Here is a 15671-nt window from a genome sequence, read left to right as displayed (position 1 = left end):
ATTAATATTCGAATATGAAGTTAACCTAGAAGAAATCCGCCGGAAAATGCATTCTTTGCAAGAATATATATTGGTGAGATATGGGTACCTAGGTACGACCTAGTTCAGTGTATCTTTATTTAAACATAACTCTCTTTAGGTGGAACGAGCATTAGTACCGCGAAATCTGCAATTTTAGAAATAAATAAATATTGTTTTAAAAGTATTTTGTAAACAGCGTAATAAAATAATATTTCACTTTATTGAATACGTCTATGTTATTTTCTTTATTAATCAAGCCGACTCTGAACAAATGTTTTACTCTTTATTCTAATATAATTTCAAATTCAGGTATTGTGTAAAGTACAAATGCATAAATACTTAATGTAAAATAAATGTTACATTTATATGCATGTTTTGGTTATTATATTGTCAATACACACACAAATACAAAAACCAATATAACGCTAGCTAAAAATTATGAAAAAACTATTAAGCCACTAATAATTTCAGTTATTAAATTAAATTAGTACATTACATTATTATGTATCAATTTTTTTAATTAGTTAAGAATTATTAATTTTAGTTGGTCTATATTTATTATGCAATAATAAAAAATATATATTTATTTTTCAAATTATTAAGGATATATTTAATCATAGACTAAAAACATTTTTATCAAGTTTTTTCTTAGTAATTTTTAAAATTGCAAAGTTTTTTGGTTTATGATTAAATCAATTTTTCGGTCATATAGTCGAGGAAATGTACAAATATACGTGTATTTGGTCATTTTGACGGTCAAATAGCCCAGTATGGAGCTGCCAGATGATAAAGTCAGACGTTGAGACGCGGGTAGCGCCCTTTGTGGGAATTCACAAATTCTACAAATTAAAAGATTTCGTAAAAGTGTTAGTATCCCTTTAAGGGTTTATTTTGTATAAATATTGTTTTTAGCCGAACTTGTTTTTGGGGATTTTTTTGTCGCAGTTAGAAGGGACAAACGTGAAGAAATGGACTCTCCTTTCCTTTCCAAGAAAACCCATGCGGAGGATTGCCCCGGGCCTAGAAAGAGAGACTCGAGGCCAACAATAGACCAAGGAATTTCTGTATCACGTGATTTTAGCAGCAACGGTCAAAAAGAAAGGAAAGGGGAGAGTTCAAAATATAGAAACCAGAAGCTAACGGGAAACTCGTGAGAGTAGTAAGAACTAAAGACAAGTTCGGCGCTTATTTTCTCAATGTAATTTTTCATTAAACTATCTTTAACTTACCCAGAGTTTTACTTTCTAACACGTTCGAACCAAAGTCAAGTAAAATAACCAAAGGCATAAGAAGTTATTTTATGGTGCCGAAACCCGGGACTGTTAGATTAGTAAATTAATTAGTGAAAATTAGTTTATATTTAGAGAAAGAGTAAGAAAAGTTTAGAGAAATGACGCCCGAAGAAGAATTAGAACGTCTGAAAAAGACAAGAACAGTGAAGAGAGCGAATGTAACCCGATACATAAATAAGCTGAAAGAAGATCTTCAAAAGACAGTTGTAGTGAAAAGAGACGTTGAAAAAAAAATCTCCAGCATCTAGCAACCAGAGAGGCGGAATTAAAAGGTGTTGACGAAAAAATAGAAGAGTTAACGCCCGTAGCTGATTTGGACGAAGAACTAGTCAGCGTCCAAACGTACGAGGACAACATCAACGACTGCCGAGATGAAGCGGAAAGTGCCTTAGAAGCCATCACGACTCAAGGAGTTTCTACGCCGAATTCCAACCAGAATAAGCGACCAGTCACGCCATTACAGTCAATTCCTTTAAACCAAGCAGGACCCACGCCACAGCTGACTGTGAAACTACCTCGGATAAACTTAGAAAAGTATAACGGCAACCCCAGTAAATGGCAGAATTTTTGGAATCAATACGAAGTTTCAATTCATCAAAATTGCACATTGACAAAGGTAGATAAATACAATTATTTAAAGTCTTATTTGGGAGGAGCGGCATTGACGGCGGTAGACGGATTAGCCTTAACAGAGACGAATTACGATAAGGCAATCACGATATTAAAGGAAAGATTCGGAAGCGATGATCTTATCGTAAACGCCCATATGAACAATATAATAGGCTTGAACCCAGTTCGTCGAAAGGGAGATTTAGCGGCTTTGCGCGCGTTCTACGATCTGTGTATAGTGGAGGTTAGAAGCTTAGAATCGTTGGGAAAAACGACAGAGGGAGGTTTCCTGCATCACATCATTACTAAGATGATACCGTACGATTTAGCTCTAGAGTACAGCCGAAAATTAGACAAGACGAGTCAACTGAAGGTTCACGATTTATTGGAATTTATAAGGAAGGAAGTAGAGAGTCAAGAGAGAGCCCAAGCGTTTACGAAATTAAATGATAGAAGTGAACAAGGTTGTAGTAGAGAGCGCTCAAAAGATTATCAAAACAAACCACCAGAAAGAAATAATTATAGAGAGTCAAATAACCAAAGAAAAAAGCCATTTTCATCAAGTGCTATGCTAAGTAACGTAGTAGAGATAAGCTGTACTTTTTGCGAAGCGCCTCACAGCGCCGAAAATTGCAAATCTAAGATAGTGGATAAGTTAGAAATCCTTAAGAAAAAGAGAAGATGTTTTCGATGCCTGAAAGAGGACCACATGTCTAGAAGATGCAACTCGAAAATAACGTGCAAATACTGCCAGAGACGCCACCACACGGCAATGTGTGAAACTAGAGAAAGAGAGGAAAATAAAAGGGGCGAGGAGGGAATCGAAGATTCCGCGAACAACACAGTTGTACAGAGCGAAAACCCCAATCGGGCGAGCCCCCCGGGCCGGATTCTACTGCAAACCGCTACGGTACTCTTGAAAGGAAGAGATAAAAACTCCGTCGCGAGGTGTTTGATCGACGGGGGAAGCCAACGGACGTTTATAAGAAAAGACCTGTCCGAGAAACTAGCGCTGCCCGTAATAGGGGAGATGACCTTCAATTATTTCCCTTTCGGGCCGACTAAACCCACCTCAGCCCTTACTAGAAGAGTACGACTAAGCGTAAAGAGCATCCACGACGAACAGTCAATAGAGATAGAAACTGTAGAGACGCCGGAAATCAGCGCCGCAAATATCCAAGTTCCAAGTAAAGAAATAATGGAATATTTTAAAGAAAATAAGATGAACTTAGCGGAAGACGTAAAAGAAAGGTACCCAACCGAGGCGGAACTCGGACTTTTAATCGGTTCCGATTATTATTGGAAAATATTAACCACAAGAACCAAAAGATTAAGCGATTCCTTAGTAGCGATGGAAAGCCTTTTTGGCTGGGTAGTGCAAGGTCCCAGCTCGGCCTCCTGCCTACTCATGACGATAGATGCGGAGGAGCCCGCGAGCTCGATTAACTTAATCATGGAAAACTCGCGAGATGACGCGATAGGAGAAAGCTTAAAGGCGTTTTGGGAGATAGAATCTCTTGGAATTGTCGAGACCAAAGAAAAGACCATGAACGAGAACGAAAAGGAAGCCATAAAATTATTTGAAAACAGCGTAAATTTAGAAGATGGCCGTTATCAAGTCAAATTGCCATGGACGGAAGAAAAAACGAGACTAGGAAGTAATATAAACATGGCTAAAAGGCGATTAAAAGGACTTTGCAAAAGATTTCGCAAAGATTACGATCTTTTCGACAAGTACAAAACCGTGATCGAAGATTATGAAAAAAGAGGAATTATAGAAAGGGTAGCGGAAGGCGATCGAGAGAACAAGGAGCCGGTGTATTACATTCCACACCAACCGGTGCTTAACCCAGAAAGAGAAACTACCAAACTAAGAGTAGTGTTCGACGCTTCGTCGCACGAAGGAAAATCCTTGTCCTTGAACGAGGTTTTATTGCCAGGCCCCAATTTAATTCCAGACCTTTTCGAAATTCTACTAAAATTTCGAATGAAAAAAGTCGCTTTAACGGCAGACATTGAGCAAGCTTTTCTGCAAATCACAGTAGCGCCGGAAGACAGGGATGCCACTCGTTTTCTATGGAATTCAAATCCTTTCATTCCACAACCAAGCGTAAAACCGATCACGTACAGAATGACCAGAGTCATGTTCGGAGTGACGTCGAGCCCTTTCCACCTAGCGGCGACGATCAAGTTTCACGTAAAAGGGTTTGAGGAAAAGTTTCACGAAACGTGTCAAGTTCTTAGCAACGACATGTTTGTAGACGATTTAACGAGTGGAGCGGATGACGAGACATTAGCTTTCCAAATTGCCGTAGAAGCGAAAGAAATCATGGAAAAGGCCTCAATGAAACTAAGAAAGTGGAGAACGAGTTCGAAATTTGTCAGAGAAAAAATTCGAGAAACTGGATGGGAGCCCGAACCTAGTACTGAGAAGGTAATTCTGAAAAGCGGTACAAAAAGTCAACGAGTATTAGGCGTTGTTTGGAACGACAAGGAAGATACTTTTAATTTCCAAGTTGATTCACTAATAAAAAGTATTCCGGAATTTGAAAACACAAAAAGAAGCTTGCTGAGGTCGGCAGCTAGAATATTCGACCCCCTCGGTCTATTGTCTCCGTTTTCAATTAGAGTCAAGATCATGTTCCAAGAATTATGGTTGCAAAGAGAAGGATGGGACCAGCCATTACCCAAGGAAATAGAAAAAGCGTGGAGAAGTTGGCTAGCGGAACTACCAGATCTAACTCTAATCTCAACGCCAAGACATTGTCTTTCAAATTTGGCAGAAGGAGAAATCGAAGAGAAGGAGTTACATTGCTTTTGTGACGTGAGCGAAGCCGCGTACGGTTCAGCTGTCTACGCCAGAGTTACTTCGAAAGCAGGAAAAATAAGCACCTTGCTTATTACATCCAAGACCAGAGTTGCACCTATAAAAAAGTTATCCGTACCAGTATTAGAGTTAATGGCAGCATTAGTAGGAGCCAAACTGACTGAGAGAGTAAATCGAAACTTTAAGGTACCAAAGGAGAAGGTACAATTTTGGTCAGATTCTCAAACGGTAATCAAGTGGATCCACGGAATCTCTAGAAAATGGAAACCAATGGTTGCCCATAGAGTCGAAGACATACAAGCTTTAACCGAACCGGATTCGTGGACTTACTGCAAGGGAAAAGACAATCCGGCCGACCTTCTCACTCGTGGAGAAAAGGTACGAGGGCCCAAAGTGGTTAACGAAAAAGAGAGAAGAATGGCCAGAAAAACGGTCAGAAAACCTAAAACCGGAAGAGCAAATTAACTACAACGCCCAATTAAGAAAGAATTACGTAGATTGCTCTCACCTAGCGGTAAACTTGGCAACGGAAGAATCGAAGGAAAGATTATTGAAATTGGAAGCCTATAGCACTTTGCAGTTCCCAGTAAGAGTCTACGCCTGGATCAGACGGTCAATCGTTAACTGGAGAAACCGCAAAGACGACAAAATCAAGACACCTTTGACTGCCGAAGAGCTAAAATTATCGAAAGACTATTTTATAAAAGAAGCTCAGAACGACGTTTTTTTCAAGGAAATAGAAGAACTGAGAAAACAAAGAAGCTTAGAGAACGATTCGGATATTAAACAATTAAATCCGTTTTTGGATGATTCCGGAATCTTAAGAGTAGGAGGTCGTTTACATCAATCGCGGCTATCGTTTGGGGAAAAACATCCTATCATTCTACCGAAGAAACACAGATTGACAGATCTTGTAATAGACGAATCTCATATAAAAGTATACCATCAAGGGCTGGCCAACACCCTAGCGCAAGTAAGAGATACCTTTTGGATCCTGCAAGGGAGGCAAGAAGTAAAGAAAAGACTCTCCCTTTGCCTACAGTGCAAGGCTTGGAATACGAAGGCCTTGAAGGAAGAAACTGCCCCTCTACCCATGGATAGAATAACATCAGCGGCAAGTTTTGAAGTAACGGGGGTGGATTTTGCCGGCCCTCTGTTCATAAAGGGGGAAACCCCGTATAAGTCTTACATTTGCCTATTCACGTGTGGCGTTACGAGAGCCATTCATTTGGAGTTAGTGACGGAAATGTCGACCACAACCTTTCTCTTAGCCTTAAGAAGATTTACTTCGAGAAGAGGATTAGTAAAAGTTATATACTCGGACAATGCCTTGAGTTTTAAGAAGGCCGATCGTGATTTAATCACAATTTGGAAAAACATCAAGAAATCGGAAGTCTACGAATTTTTCGGAAAAACGGGCATAGTTTGGAAGTTCATAGCCGAAAGGTCACCCTGGTGGGGTGGCTTTTACGAAAGGCAAGTGAAAACGACCAAGACCGCGCTAAAGAAAACGCTCGGAAAAGCGTTGCTAAATTTTGACGAAATGAGGACGGTAGTTACGGAAGTCGAAGCCGTAGTAAACTCAAGACCATTGACATATCTCTATAGCGAAGCCAGCGAGCCTTGTTGTCTGACTCCCGCTCATTTCCTAGTAGGACGTAGATTGACATCCCTACCACCAGATTCAAACTTCGACCCCACGAACGCGATATCGAGTAAGGAAGCCGCGAAAAGATGGAGATACAAGGAAACTCTCCTAAACAAATTTTGGAACCGCTGGAAACGCGATTACCTTTTACTATTAAGTTCCGCGCATAAAGTAGACCTCTCAAAACGCGGTTCAATAAAGCCAGGAGATATCGTGCTAGTCAACGACTCAAACCTTCCAAGACAACAATGGCAAATGGCACGAGTAGAAGAAGTTTTTGAGGGTCGCGATTCAAAAGTGCGCTCTTGCTCATTAAAGTTACCCACCAAGAAGTTAATTAGAAGATCAATCAACTTGTTGCACCCATTGGAACTAGACATAAACAATTCCCACTAGCAAGAACCAACGTTATGAACTATCGTTCATGGGGGGGAATTTGTGGGAATTCACAAATTCTACAAATTTAAATGATTTCGTAAAAGTGTTAGTATCCCTTTAAGGGTTTATTTTGTATAAATATTGTTTTTAGCCGAACTTGTTTTTGGGGATTTTTTTGTCGCAGTTAGAAGGGACAAACGTGAAGAAATGGACTCTCCTTTCCTTTCCAAGAAAACCCATGCGGAGGATTGCCCCGGGCCTAGAAAGAGAGACTCGAGGCCAACAATAGACCAAGGAATTTCTGTATCACGTGATTTTAGCAGCAACGGTCAAAAAGAAAGGAAAGGGGAGAGTTCAAAATATAGAAACCAGAAGCTAACGGGAAACTCGTGAGAGTAGTAAGAACTAAAGACAAGTTCGGCGCTTATTTTCTCAATGTAATTTTTCATTAAACTATCTTTAACTTACCCAGAGTTTTACTTTCTAACACGTTCGAACCAAAGTCAAGTAAAATAACCAAAGGCATAAGAAGTTATTTTACCCCCTACATTTTCCGGTCGTGGCGTGGCCGCGTGGAGATAATGTTACCCGCTTAAGATTTTTTCAGAAATATATTTTAAAAACCCTTTTACAGTTTGAAGGGCTACTTAAACTTTTCATACTTTAGAAGAAATTTTGAAATAATTATTTATTACTCATATGGAAAGTACAGAAACTTGTTTTCAATAAAGACCACTTGACCCGAAACCGTTAGTACCTCTAGCCGTTTCCCCTAATCGCTGTATTAAATAAAACATGTTAAAAATACAAAAATACGTAATAACGTACTAAACGGACTTACAGTACACTCTACAGTTTCCATATTCCCAACCCGCTCGCAAATCAACTGAGCCACTTTGTCACCACTTGTCAAGCAATTACATTTTTAAAAATTAAAGAAGTTAAAGAATATAAAAATTTGTAAAACGTATGTGTAACAATTTCAATATGTAAATATAGTTATAAAAATATGAAAATCAAATTTAAAAAGGGATTTAAGTAGTATTTTTCTATCTATATTTGCATATTCGAAATGTATTTTAACGTATTAAAAGCAGAATTCATCTTTCTGACAAGAGTCTTACCCACCATACATACACCATCTAATCTGGAATCTATGTTTAACATTTGGATGAATTCGTGTTTACGAAAGGTTCTTTTAAACGTAACTTAGTACATTAATTGAGTATTTTTAATTATTTGAATATCGGAATTGTATTTTGTGTATTAAAAGTAGAGTTTAGATGTGTTTATAGTATTTTCTATGTATTTGCATATCTGAACTTGCTGTTCAATTTTGGGTACATGAACCACTTACACGCTAATGATATTAAAATGGAGTTTAAAAATATTTCCATTTGAACGAGTCCCTCTTTTATACCCGCAAAGTACTAAACGATTCTATCTTATTGATTAAAATAGGTCTTACAATCCTATCTATTAGTATAATTACAACATTTGAGAAAGACACTTTTCCCATTGTGAAAGTGGAATCCAAAATAAGAATCACTTCAATTTAAACGCACTTTGAATTGCCATATAGACTATTTTACCATTCTCGAGTATCTCTTTTTTCTTTAAAAGCTGAAGAAATATTAGAAACGACATCAGTGATCAATTAATTGTTTCCGAGTATGACAGACGATTTTTGATATTAAAGAGTCATTTTTCAAAAGTAAGATTGTTTTCAGTTATTTTTTTTAAAGCTAGCTGAGAAATTATTTTTAAATATAATTATTAAGTTGTAATGTTAAAGTTTGGTGATGTTGTTAATTCTTAATTACTGGTAGCCTTCACTAGAAACTATTATAAGAATTATATATGAATTTATAACCACGCGTGTACTTACCACTAGTGAATGCAATATCTGTCGAAGAATTGAAGAAAGACGGAATCACACTATTATTAATAACTGGTAGCTACTTCTGTATATATTGTGACGGTTCAGTTTTTCATGTTCCAACTGACGGAGGGCTAGCATGGTACTGTGACGGATACTCAATCTGTTTGAAGTATCTATCGTAAAGCTGTTTATTTCCAATCTAAAAGAATTCTGAGTATAAGAATTCCACCAGGTGTATTAAAAGCGTTACCACGCATATATTTGTGTTTAAATTGTGATATGTTAGGGACTAAGAGAGCAGCCAGTTTGTCATATTGCGAAGTAACTGGTGGATGTTGTGTATTTCCAAAAATTAAAAAAAAATAATAGTATGTATGTTTTTCTAATATTTTTCCACCTATATTTACACATTGAAGTTGTTATTATTACAATTGACGTATCATTTTCGGCTCATCTTACACAATAGGTATATATATATATATATATATATATATATATAAATGCTTGTGATGTTGGCTAAAGCACTACTTTGGTACTAAATGATATTAAATAGAGTTAATAATAAATTTGATTCACTTTAACAAAACTCTTGTGACGTAGTAGAGAGAAGGGTCTTTCAGACGACCTAAATTTTACCATTTCTGAACGTGATGATGATTTAAAAAAATTAGATTTTTCAATGAACTGTGAAACGCTTCTATAGATGGCAGCCTTGTCTCAAAAATTTATTTTCCTTAAAAGGTGTTATACATTCGATAAGCAGTGACGAGAATTCCCGTCAATCAGAGTAATATTTTATCAGTATATCCCAATTTTTTCTCAGTTTTCATCAACATACCAAGAAACAAGATCACAAAATGCGGAAAACTACGTGAAAACGCGCTGGTGTGTTGAAAAACGTGCTCATTCGCGGAAAAACTACACGGAAAGCGCCCTTATACGGAAATATATGCGGTAAACGCACTCGTATGCGGGAAAATTCCCGGAAACACCCCACTACCCAATGCCACACGCGTCTTATATAACCGTTTATCTCTTTAAAGTATTGAATCACTCGACATAAAGATAACGCCGAACAAGCCGGCCCTGAGGAATATAGGTTGATATGCGTAATGAGATATTCGTTTCAACAATAACCCATGATGTAGCTTCAAGTATTACCGTATTTAAAATATAGGCAAGTTGTTTTTATCGTTTTTGTTTATACCTCTATTTACATATCGGAATTGTTACAAAAGCTTCTTTTAAAGGTAACTTAGTACATTAATTAAGTATTTTTAAATATTTGAATATCGGAATTGTATTTTGTTGCATTAAACGTATTGAACGTAGAGTATATTCATATATATTTGTACATCGGAATGTAATTTAACGTTTTCGTATAGCCATTTGAAATGAGCTAGTCGAGAGCTTTTTTATTTTCATTAACCCCTCACACGTCTTGTAACCAAAAATAGACCGTACTGGACCTATTAGCTTTATTGTAATGTTAAACTTCCATAGAGATTCACCTAAAAGAAAAAAAAACTTGCGGTCCAATTTTGGGTACATGAACCACTTACGCGCTAATGATATTAAAATGAAGTTTAAAAATATTTCCATTCTTCGTCACTTTAACAACTACTTCGAATATTCCATGACGTAACTTTTTAAAACACTTAAATCCATGTTTTCATTTAAATTAACCGCGCCGCGAAAACCGCGCCCCAGGTAATCCACGAACGCGCGCGCTATCTCTCACCCAGTGAAATACTCGTGAGATAGGATCAAGTGCCAAGCGTACTACAATGATATTAAAATTAAGTTAAAAAATATTTCCATGCTACTTTAACAACGAATATTCTATGACGTCAAAACACTCTTAAATTCAAATTAACCGCGCCTCCCGGGTAATCCGCGCGCGCGCCGCCTAGGTTATCACTTTTTACATCATTTCAACTTATTCCGTACGATAAAACGTGATAAGATATACGTTCAAGTGTCTTTCGAGATAAGCGGAGATAAATGAACAAGTTAGCCTGAACACAATATGTTAATATACGAAAAAAACATATCGTCGCGAGAAATAACATAAATACATTGACTTTTCGACGATTTTACCCCCATTTCACCCCTTAAATCCTCGATCCTGGGACTGACGGGTCGACCTTACTTTCCTTCTGCTGTTGAGTAATTTCTAAAGGGGCGTCGTGGGATTAGGCCTGATCAGTATAGTTTTTTCATGCTGGGAATATTGGGAAGGGAGGGAGAAATCTCTCCATTCAAACGTATTTGTTTCGCAATTCCTAATCGTTATCACCTTTTCAATAAGAGGGGTGAGAATAGTTAATTCGGGACTACGTGCTTTTTCGGAGGGGTTAAAAGATTCTTGGAATTGTATCTCGTTATCCGAGCTGGAAGAGTCCTCATTTAGAGTCGCCTCTAATCTCTTTTCAGGTAGGGGTATCCATAAATTATTTGAGAAAGGGAAATCGGCATCCACTGAACTATCAGGGCTAGCGCTAACTGGGGGATCATTTGGTTGGCTAGATAAAGGAAATTCAAAATCATCTTCTCCGAAATCATTTAAAACTTCGCGTTGTTTTTCGCATTCCGCTAAGAAGGCCGGGGTTTTATTTTTGGCTGGGACATTCTGAATTAAAGATTCCAATTCTTCTAGGTTATTACATTTTCGGGGGGCTAAAGGAATAACTTTAAGGAAATCAAGAATATCGATCTTTTTGGCAATTAGGAATAAAACGCGGTAATTCATCTACACATCGGGTTAGCGAAGCCAAATTGAAATAGAACCCGTAAAGGTAATTTAGACTTACTGGTCTCTTATCCGACTTAATTTCTCGCAGGGCGTCTAAAAATTTCGTACCATATTTTTGGGAAAAATTATCGAATGGATCTTTTAATCCGATCCCGAGCCTTTTATGGTCTCGGTTTTAGGAGTCCCTCCCCCTCCGGGGGTGTTATACCAGATAAGGTAGGGGCGTGAAAGAAAAACATAAGATATTTCTCACGGTTTTTTGAAAACACGTCAATTAATCAATTTGAAGAAAGGTCCCATCACGCTTTAGAAAAAAATCGTCTGATTTTCACGCTGAGAAAATCGCATTCCTGTCTTTGTATTCCCCGACCCCGTCCGTTATAAAAATTCATTCTTTAATAAAAGAAATCCTTATGCCATAAACTTCCCGATTGTGTAAAATAACTTATTCCTACGCATGGTTTATTTGGTGAAAAAAATGTCTAGACTCCCTAACAACCTCTAACGGTAGAATATGCGGGGGTCCAATGAAAGTCCTTAAGGGTCAAGCCCGTAGAGGTCATCCGGGTTTCGACCCCACCCCCTAAAATAACCCCAATATCTACCTCGCAATTTTACCAATGGTCAGAAAAACGTAAAATCCAAAATTGTCATCTAGAAATTCACGTAAACGTTGGTAAGTTTTTCAAATTTTATTCCCTTTCATTATTTAATTCTAACTTTAAAAATATTATCCAGCCGTCAAGTGTCTTCTTCCTCGGAATCATCCTCGAGAGAGGAGTTAGAAGCTTTGCTTCGTGAGTTAAGAATTTATATATTTTCGTTTTATAATTATAATAAATTTATTAAGTTATTCTCCTTCTAGTCACGCTCCGGGCTATTCTCTTTGGAGTGAGAACCTCCTCCTCCCCTCGTCACCGGAAGTGGTGACGATTTCCTCCTCCGAGTACGTTTTGATTACAATATTTCAGCTGATAAAAGTAAAAAAAATATCCTAAAACATTTTTTCTTTAGTTCGACGCCGTCTCCACCACCAATTCTTTCGCCTCTCCCCGCTGTACGGCAAGGGGAGCACCGTTACATCGCCTCGCTTATCTCCGCCGCGAGCGTCTTACGCGGGGCGTTCGAGGCTGTTCAAAATATGGCCGATTCTATGCTCCTCTTTTCTATGGATAACGGGGATTGACCTTCTTTATTAATCGCTGCCCTCGATTACCAGGTCATAGTGGGGCACGCCTGGGATGCCCAACATGCGGCGACTTCCCATAAAACCAAGGTTATATCGGGGAATTTCGCGGCAACCGCATTTGCCGCAGATCTAGGGTAAAACCATAATTTTCAGGTGTAAAGTGAGGATCTAACAATTTGTTTTTCCACAAACGGTTCCCTGTACCTCCCCCTCTTCCGGAATTTCTTAATGACCCTTCTACAGTCATACCCGCGTAATTTCATTTTAACAAAAGTAAATATTTTTTTGGAAATTAAATGATTTTTTTTTACATTTTACCGCTCCTTCTTGATGGCCTCCCCGCCAATCTCGCCTCCGCAGTTCTTTTCTTAATAATATATATTTTACTTGTTTATTTTCTATATTTGTAAAATTATTGAATATTTATTTTTTTTAAAAAGTGTTTTTAAATAATTCCAGTGAGCTTATATTTCTTACGTCTATTTTCACCTATATTTTCGATATTTAACTCGTACCCGCGGAAGAGCTCGGTATTGTCCCCCGCCGTCAATTGCCTCGGGCAGTTTCAATTTGCAGGTGTCGCCTACGTGATTCCTATGAACCTCCTTCCCTCTCGACTGACCCATTGTCATCCTTCTCGCTTTTTTTTGATCGTGCGTGTTAGAATTCTCGGGCTTCATTCTAAAATGAGGGTCTTGGAGACCATGTAAGTCGAATTTGCTCTAATTTTTTTATTTACATTTCTTAAAAATTATGATAATCATTAGCCCTGATGGAGGTCCACCACGGCTGAGGGTACCCGGGGTGGGGCGCGGGCGGCCGATGCCCGACGGCAGGAGGTCGTTTCCCGACCTGTAAGCTTTTTTTTTTCTGAAAAATATCGCGATTATTTTTTTAAATATCTTTTATCGTTAGCGACTGGTTAGCCTTCAACGGTAGGGGAGTCTATCGGCGTCGTCGATGTGTAAGTTGATTTTTTTAACTAATCGGAAAAATAAATAATAATAATATTTCTTTAGAGCACCCCTTTATCGGGATGTCCACCCGGCCCTCCCTAAATCAAAAGTATGCTTTACTTTTAATCGTGACTCTCCAAAATAATTTTTAAAAACCTATTTCTTTTTTCCAGATAATTTTTTTTTAAATTCAAATATTCATTCTTATTTCACATACATTTTGATACAATCCGGGATGGAAGGGTCAAAAAAGTAGCTCCCTAATAGTTGTATTTCTTTTCATCTTATTTGAAATTTCAGTTCTATATTTTAGAACTATATTCCTTTATAAGGATAATAAAAAAACTTTCCCGGGCGTGATTTTTCCCCGGGTGGGTGTATGAGTCTTTGAAAAAAGATATTTAGATCGGGGAGACCTCTCGGGCTTCCATCATTTCGAATTCGGGCTTTAAACTGTAAAGATGTCTCACGATTTTGGGAAAAGAAACAATGGCAATTTCCAGCGGAAAATTAACTTCAGATGGCGTTTAGGGAAAAATTCCTGTCTGTCAATTGGCTTAAGGGGAGAAGATTTGGAAGTGTTCTTTATTAATGATATAACTTTCCAATCGTCGATATGTCTCCCACCTATAGCTTTTAATAAGATGTACCAGAATTGGTATTTGATAGAATCTCATACGCGGGAAGTTGAAACAATAAATTCAGTTTGGAACTCGCTAAAATTGAAGGGCGTACTTATGAAATTCTGGCTAGTAAAGGAAACGTCACCCTTTTAGCTTACAAGAGTTTCGGTAAAAAGGAGGAATTTCAATTAGGGGAGGCTGGCATATTAGCTATGAATTTATGTATTCACGTCGTGGATAAACATTTGACTGAAATTGATAAAGAGCGGCCCTGCATCGAGGCAATGTTCGAGGTAATCAAACTTCACGTCCAGCGAGTAGCCGGATATCCTGACAGCGAAAATTTTGAGGATATCAATTTCGGACTGGGAGACTGATATATTTGAAGACGTCATGGGAAAATTCGGTTGCTATGCCAGTCCATTTAACGTAATTAGCGATTATACCATTCTGATTGAAAGACGTAACCTGTCATCATCTCTTCAAGCTTATAACCTGTTCTTCATTTGTTTTACTCAATTACCTAATCTGGGGTATTATCAAAATTAAAGCAAATGCTAAAAAATATAAGACTTGTTATTCCACTTATCTAATATTATACAATTGAACACGCGTCGTTAAAGGCGTCTTATTCTTACAAAAAAGGGGGTCGACTGTATTCTTCCAGAATATTATTGGTTTGATTTTGTTGGAAAAAAGAGGGGGGGCCTGGAGCGAAAAGTTGAAAAATCAGCGGGGTTGAATGGTCATTGTAGGTATCCATAAACGACGGGTGGTAAGCGGGACGGCACGGTTCCATAAAACGCCGGAGGGGGAAGGCGAGGTTAAGGAGCCATTTAAAATACGACGGGTCTATAAAAATCGCTCCATAATTTTGGTATCTATAAAAATGGCGTTTATGGATAAGATTTTTATGGAGAAGTATCTATAATCTCCTTGTCTATCCCCATGTTATCTTCTCTTACCGGAACTAGTTTTTGATTGGTTTCTTGAAGGACGTTGAATTGAGCCCAATTTTAATTGTTCGTCACGTGAACCTTTCAATTGAGATAGAGGGCACTCTCCAGAGTGTTATTGGCTATATGCGCTCAAATTCCGTATTCAGATTTCTCGTCGAGCTGAAGGTGAAGAAACATCATGAAATCTCTTGACCAAATGAAGTCCGATATGCTTGAAGAAATGGGAGTTAAATAAACCGGTGAAACGAACGCTCAGGGGCGTAGGAACCAGGGGGGGGGGGCGCAGGAGGCCAATGCCCCTACCTTGAATTTTGCTGGGAGGGGAAACTAATGTTATTGCCCCCTCCTACATTTTGGTCTGTTGAAATCTTTGAAACGCTTAAATGCTCATTTTTAACGCATATAACGCTTATAGAACCACAACTGTGTTTAAATTTCAGTCTTTTCCCACCAATTTACATAGCAGTAAAAAGTACACATGCATTCGGAGAGGCTACACGCCCCCTGCGAAGGCTCCTCTGATATTAAAATG

General features: G+C 38.1%; 1 protein-coding gene across 1 annotated transcript; it reads left to right on the top strand.

The window, feature by feature from the left end:
- The first annotated feature begins 1411 nt into the window (after positions 1–1411).
- On the top strand, positions 1412–6793 carry LOC149934197 (uncharacterized). The gene is made up of 3 exons (XM_090153397.1): positions 1412–1471; positions 1555–5181; positions 5237–6793. The coding sequence occupies exons 1-3, from the start codon at positions 1412–1414 to the stop codon at positions 6791–6793; spliced, it is 5244 nt and encodes a 1747-aa protein (XP_090009523.1).
- The last annotated feature ends 8878 nt before the right edge of the window (positions 6794–15671 follow it).

The sequence above is a fragment of the Leiobunum rupestre genome, chromosome 7 (assembly GCF_980474605.1).
Source record: "Leiobunum rupestre chromosome 7, qqLeiRupe1.1.hap1, whole genome shotgun sequence".
Lineage (NCBI taxonomy): Eukaryota > Metazoa > Arthropoda > Arachnida > Opiliones > Sclerosomatidae > Leiobunum > Leiobunum rupestre.
The sequence above is the reverse complement of the archived record's forward strand: the minus strand, read 5'-3'. Positions and strand labels throughout refer to the sequence as shown.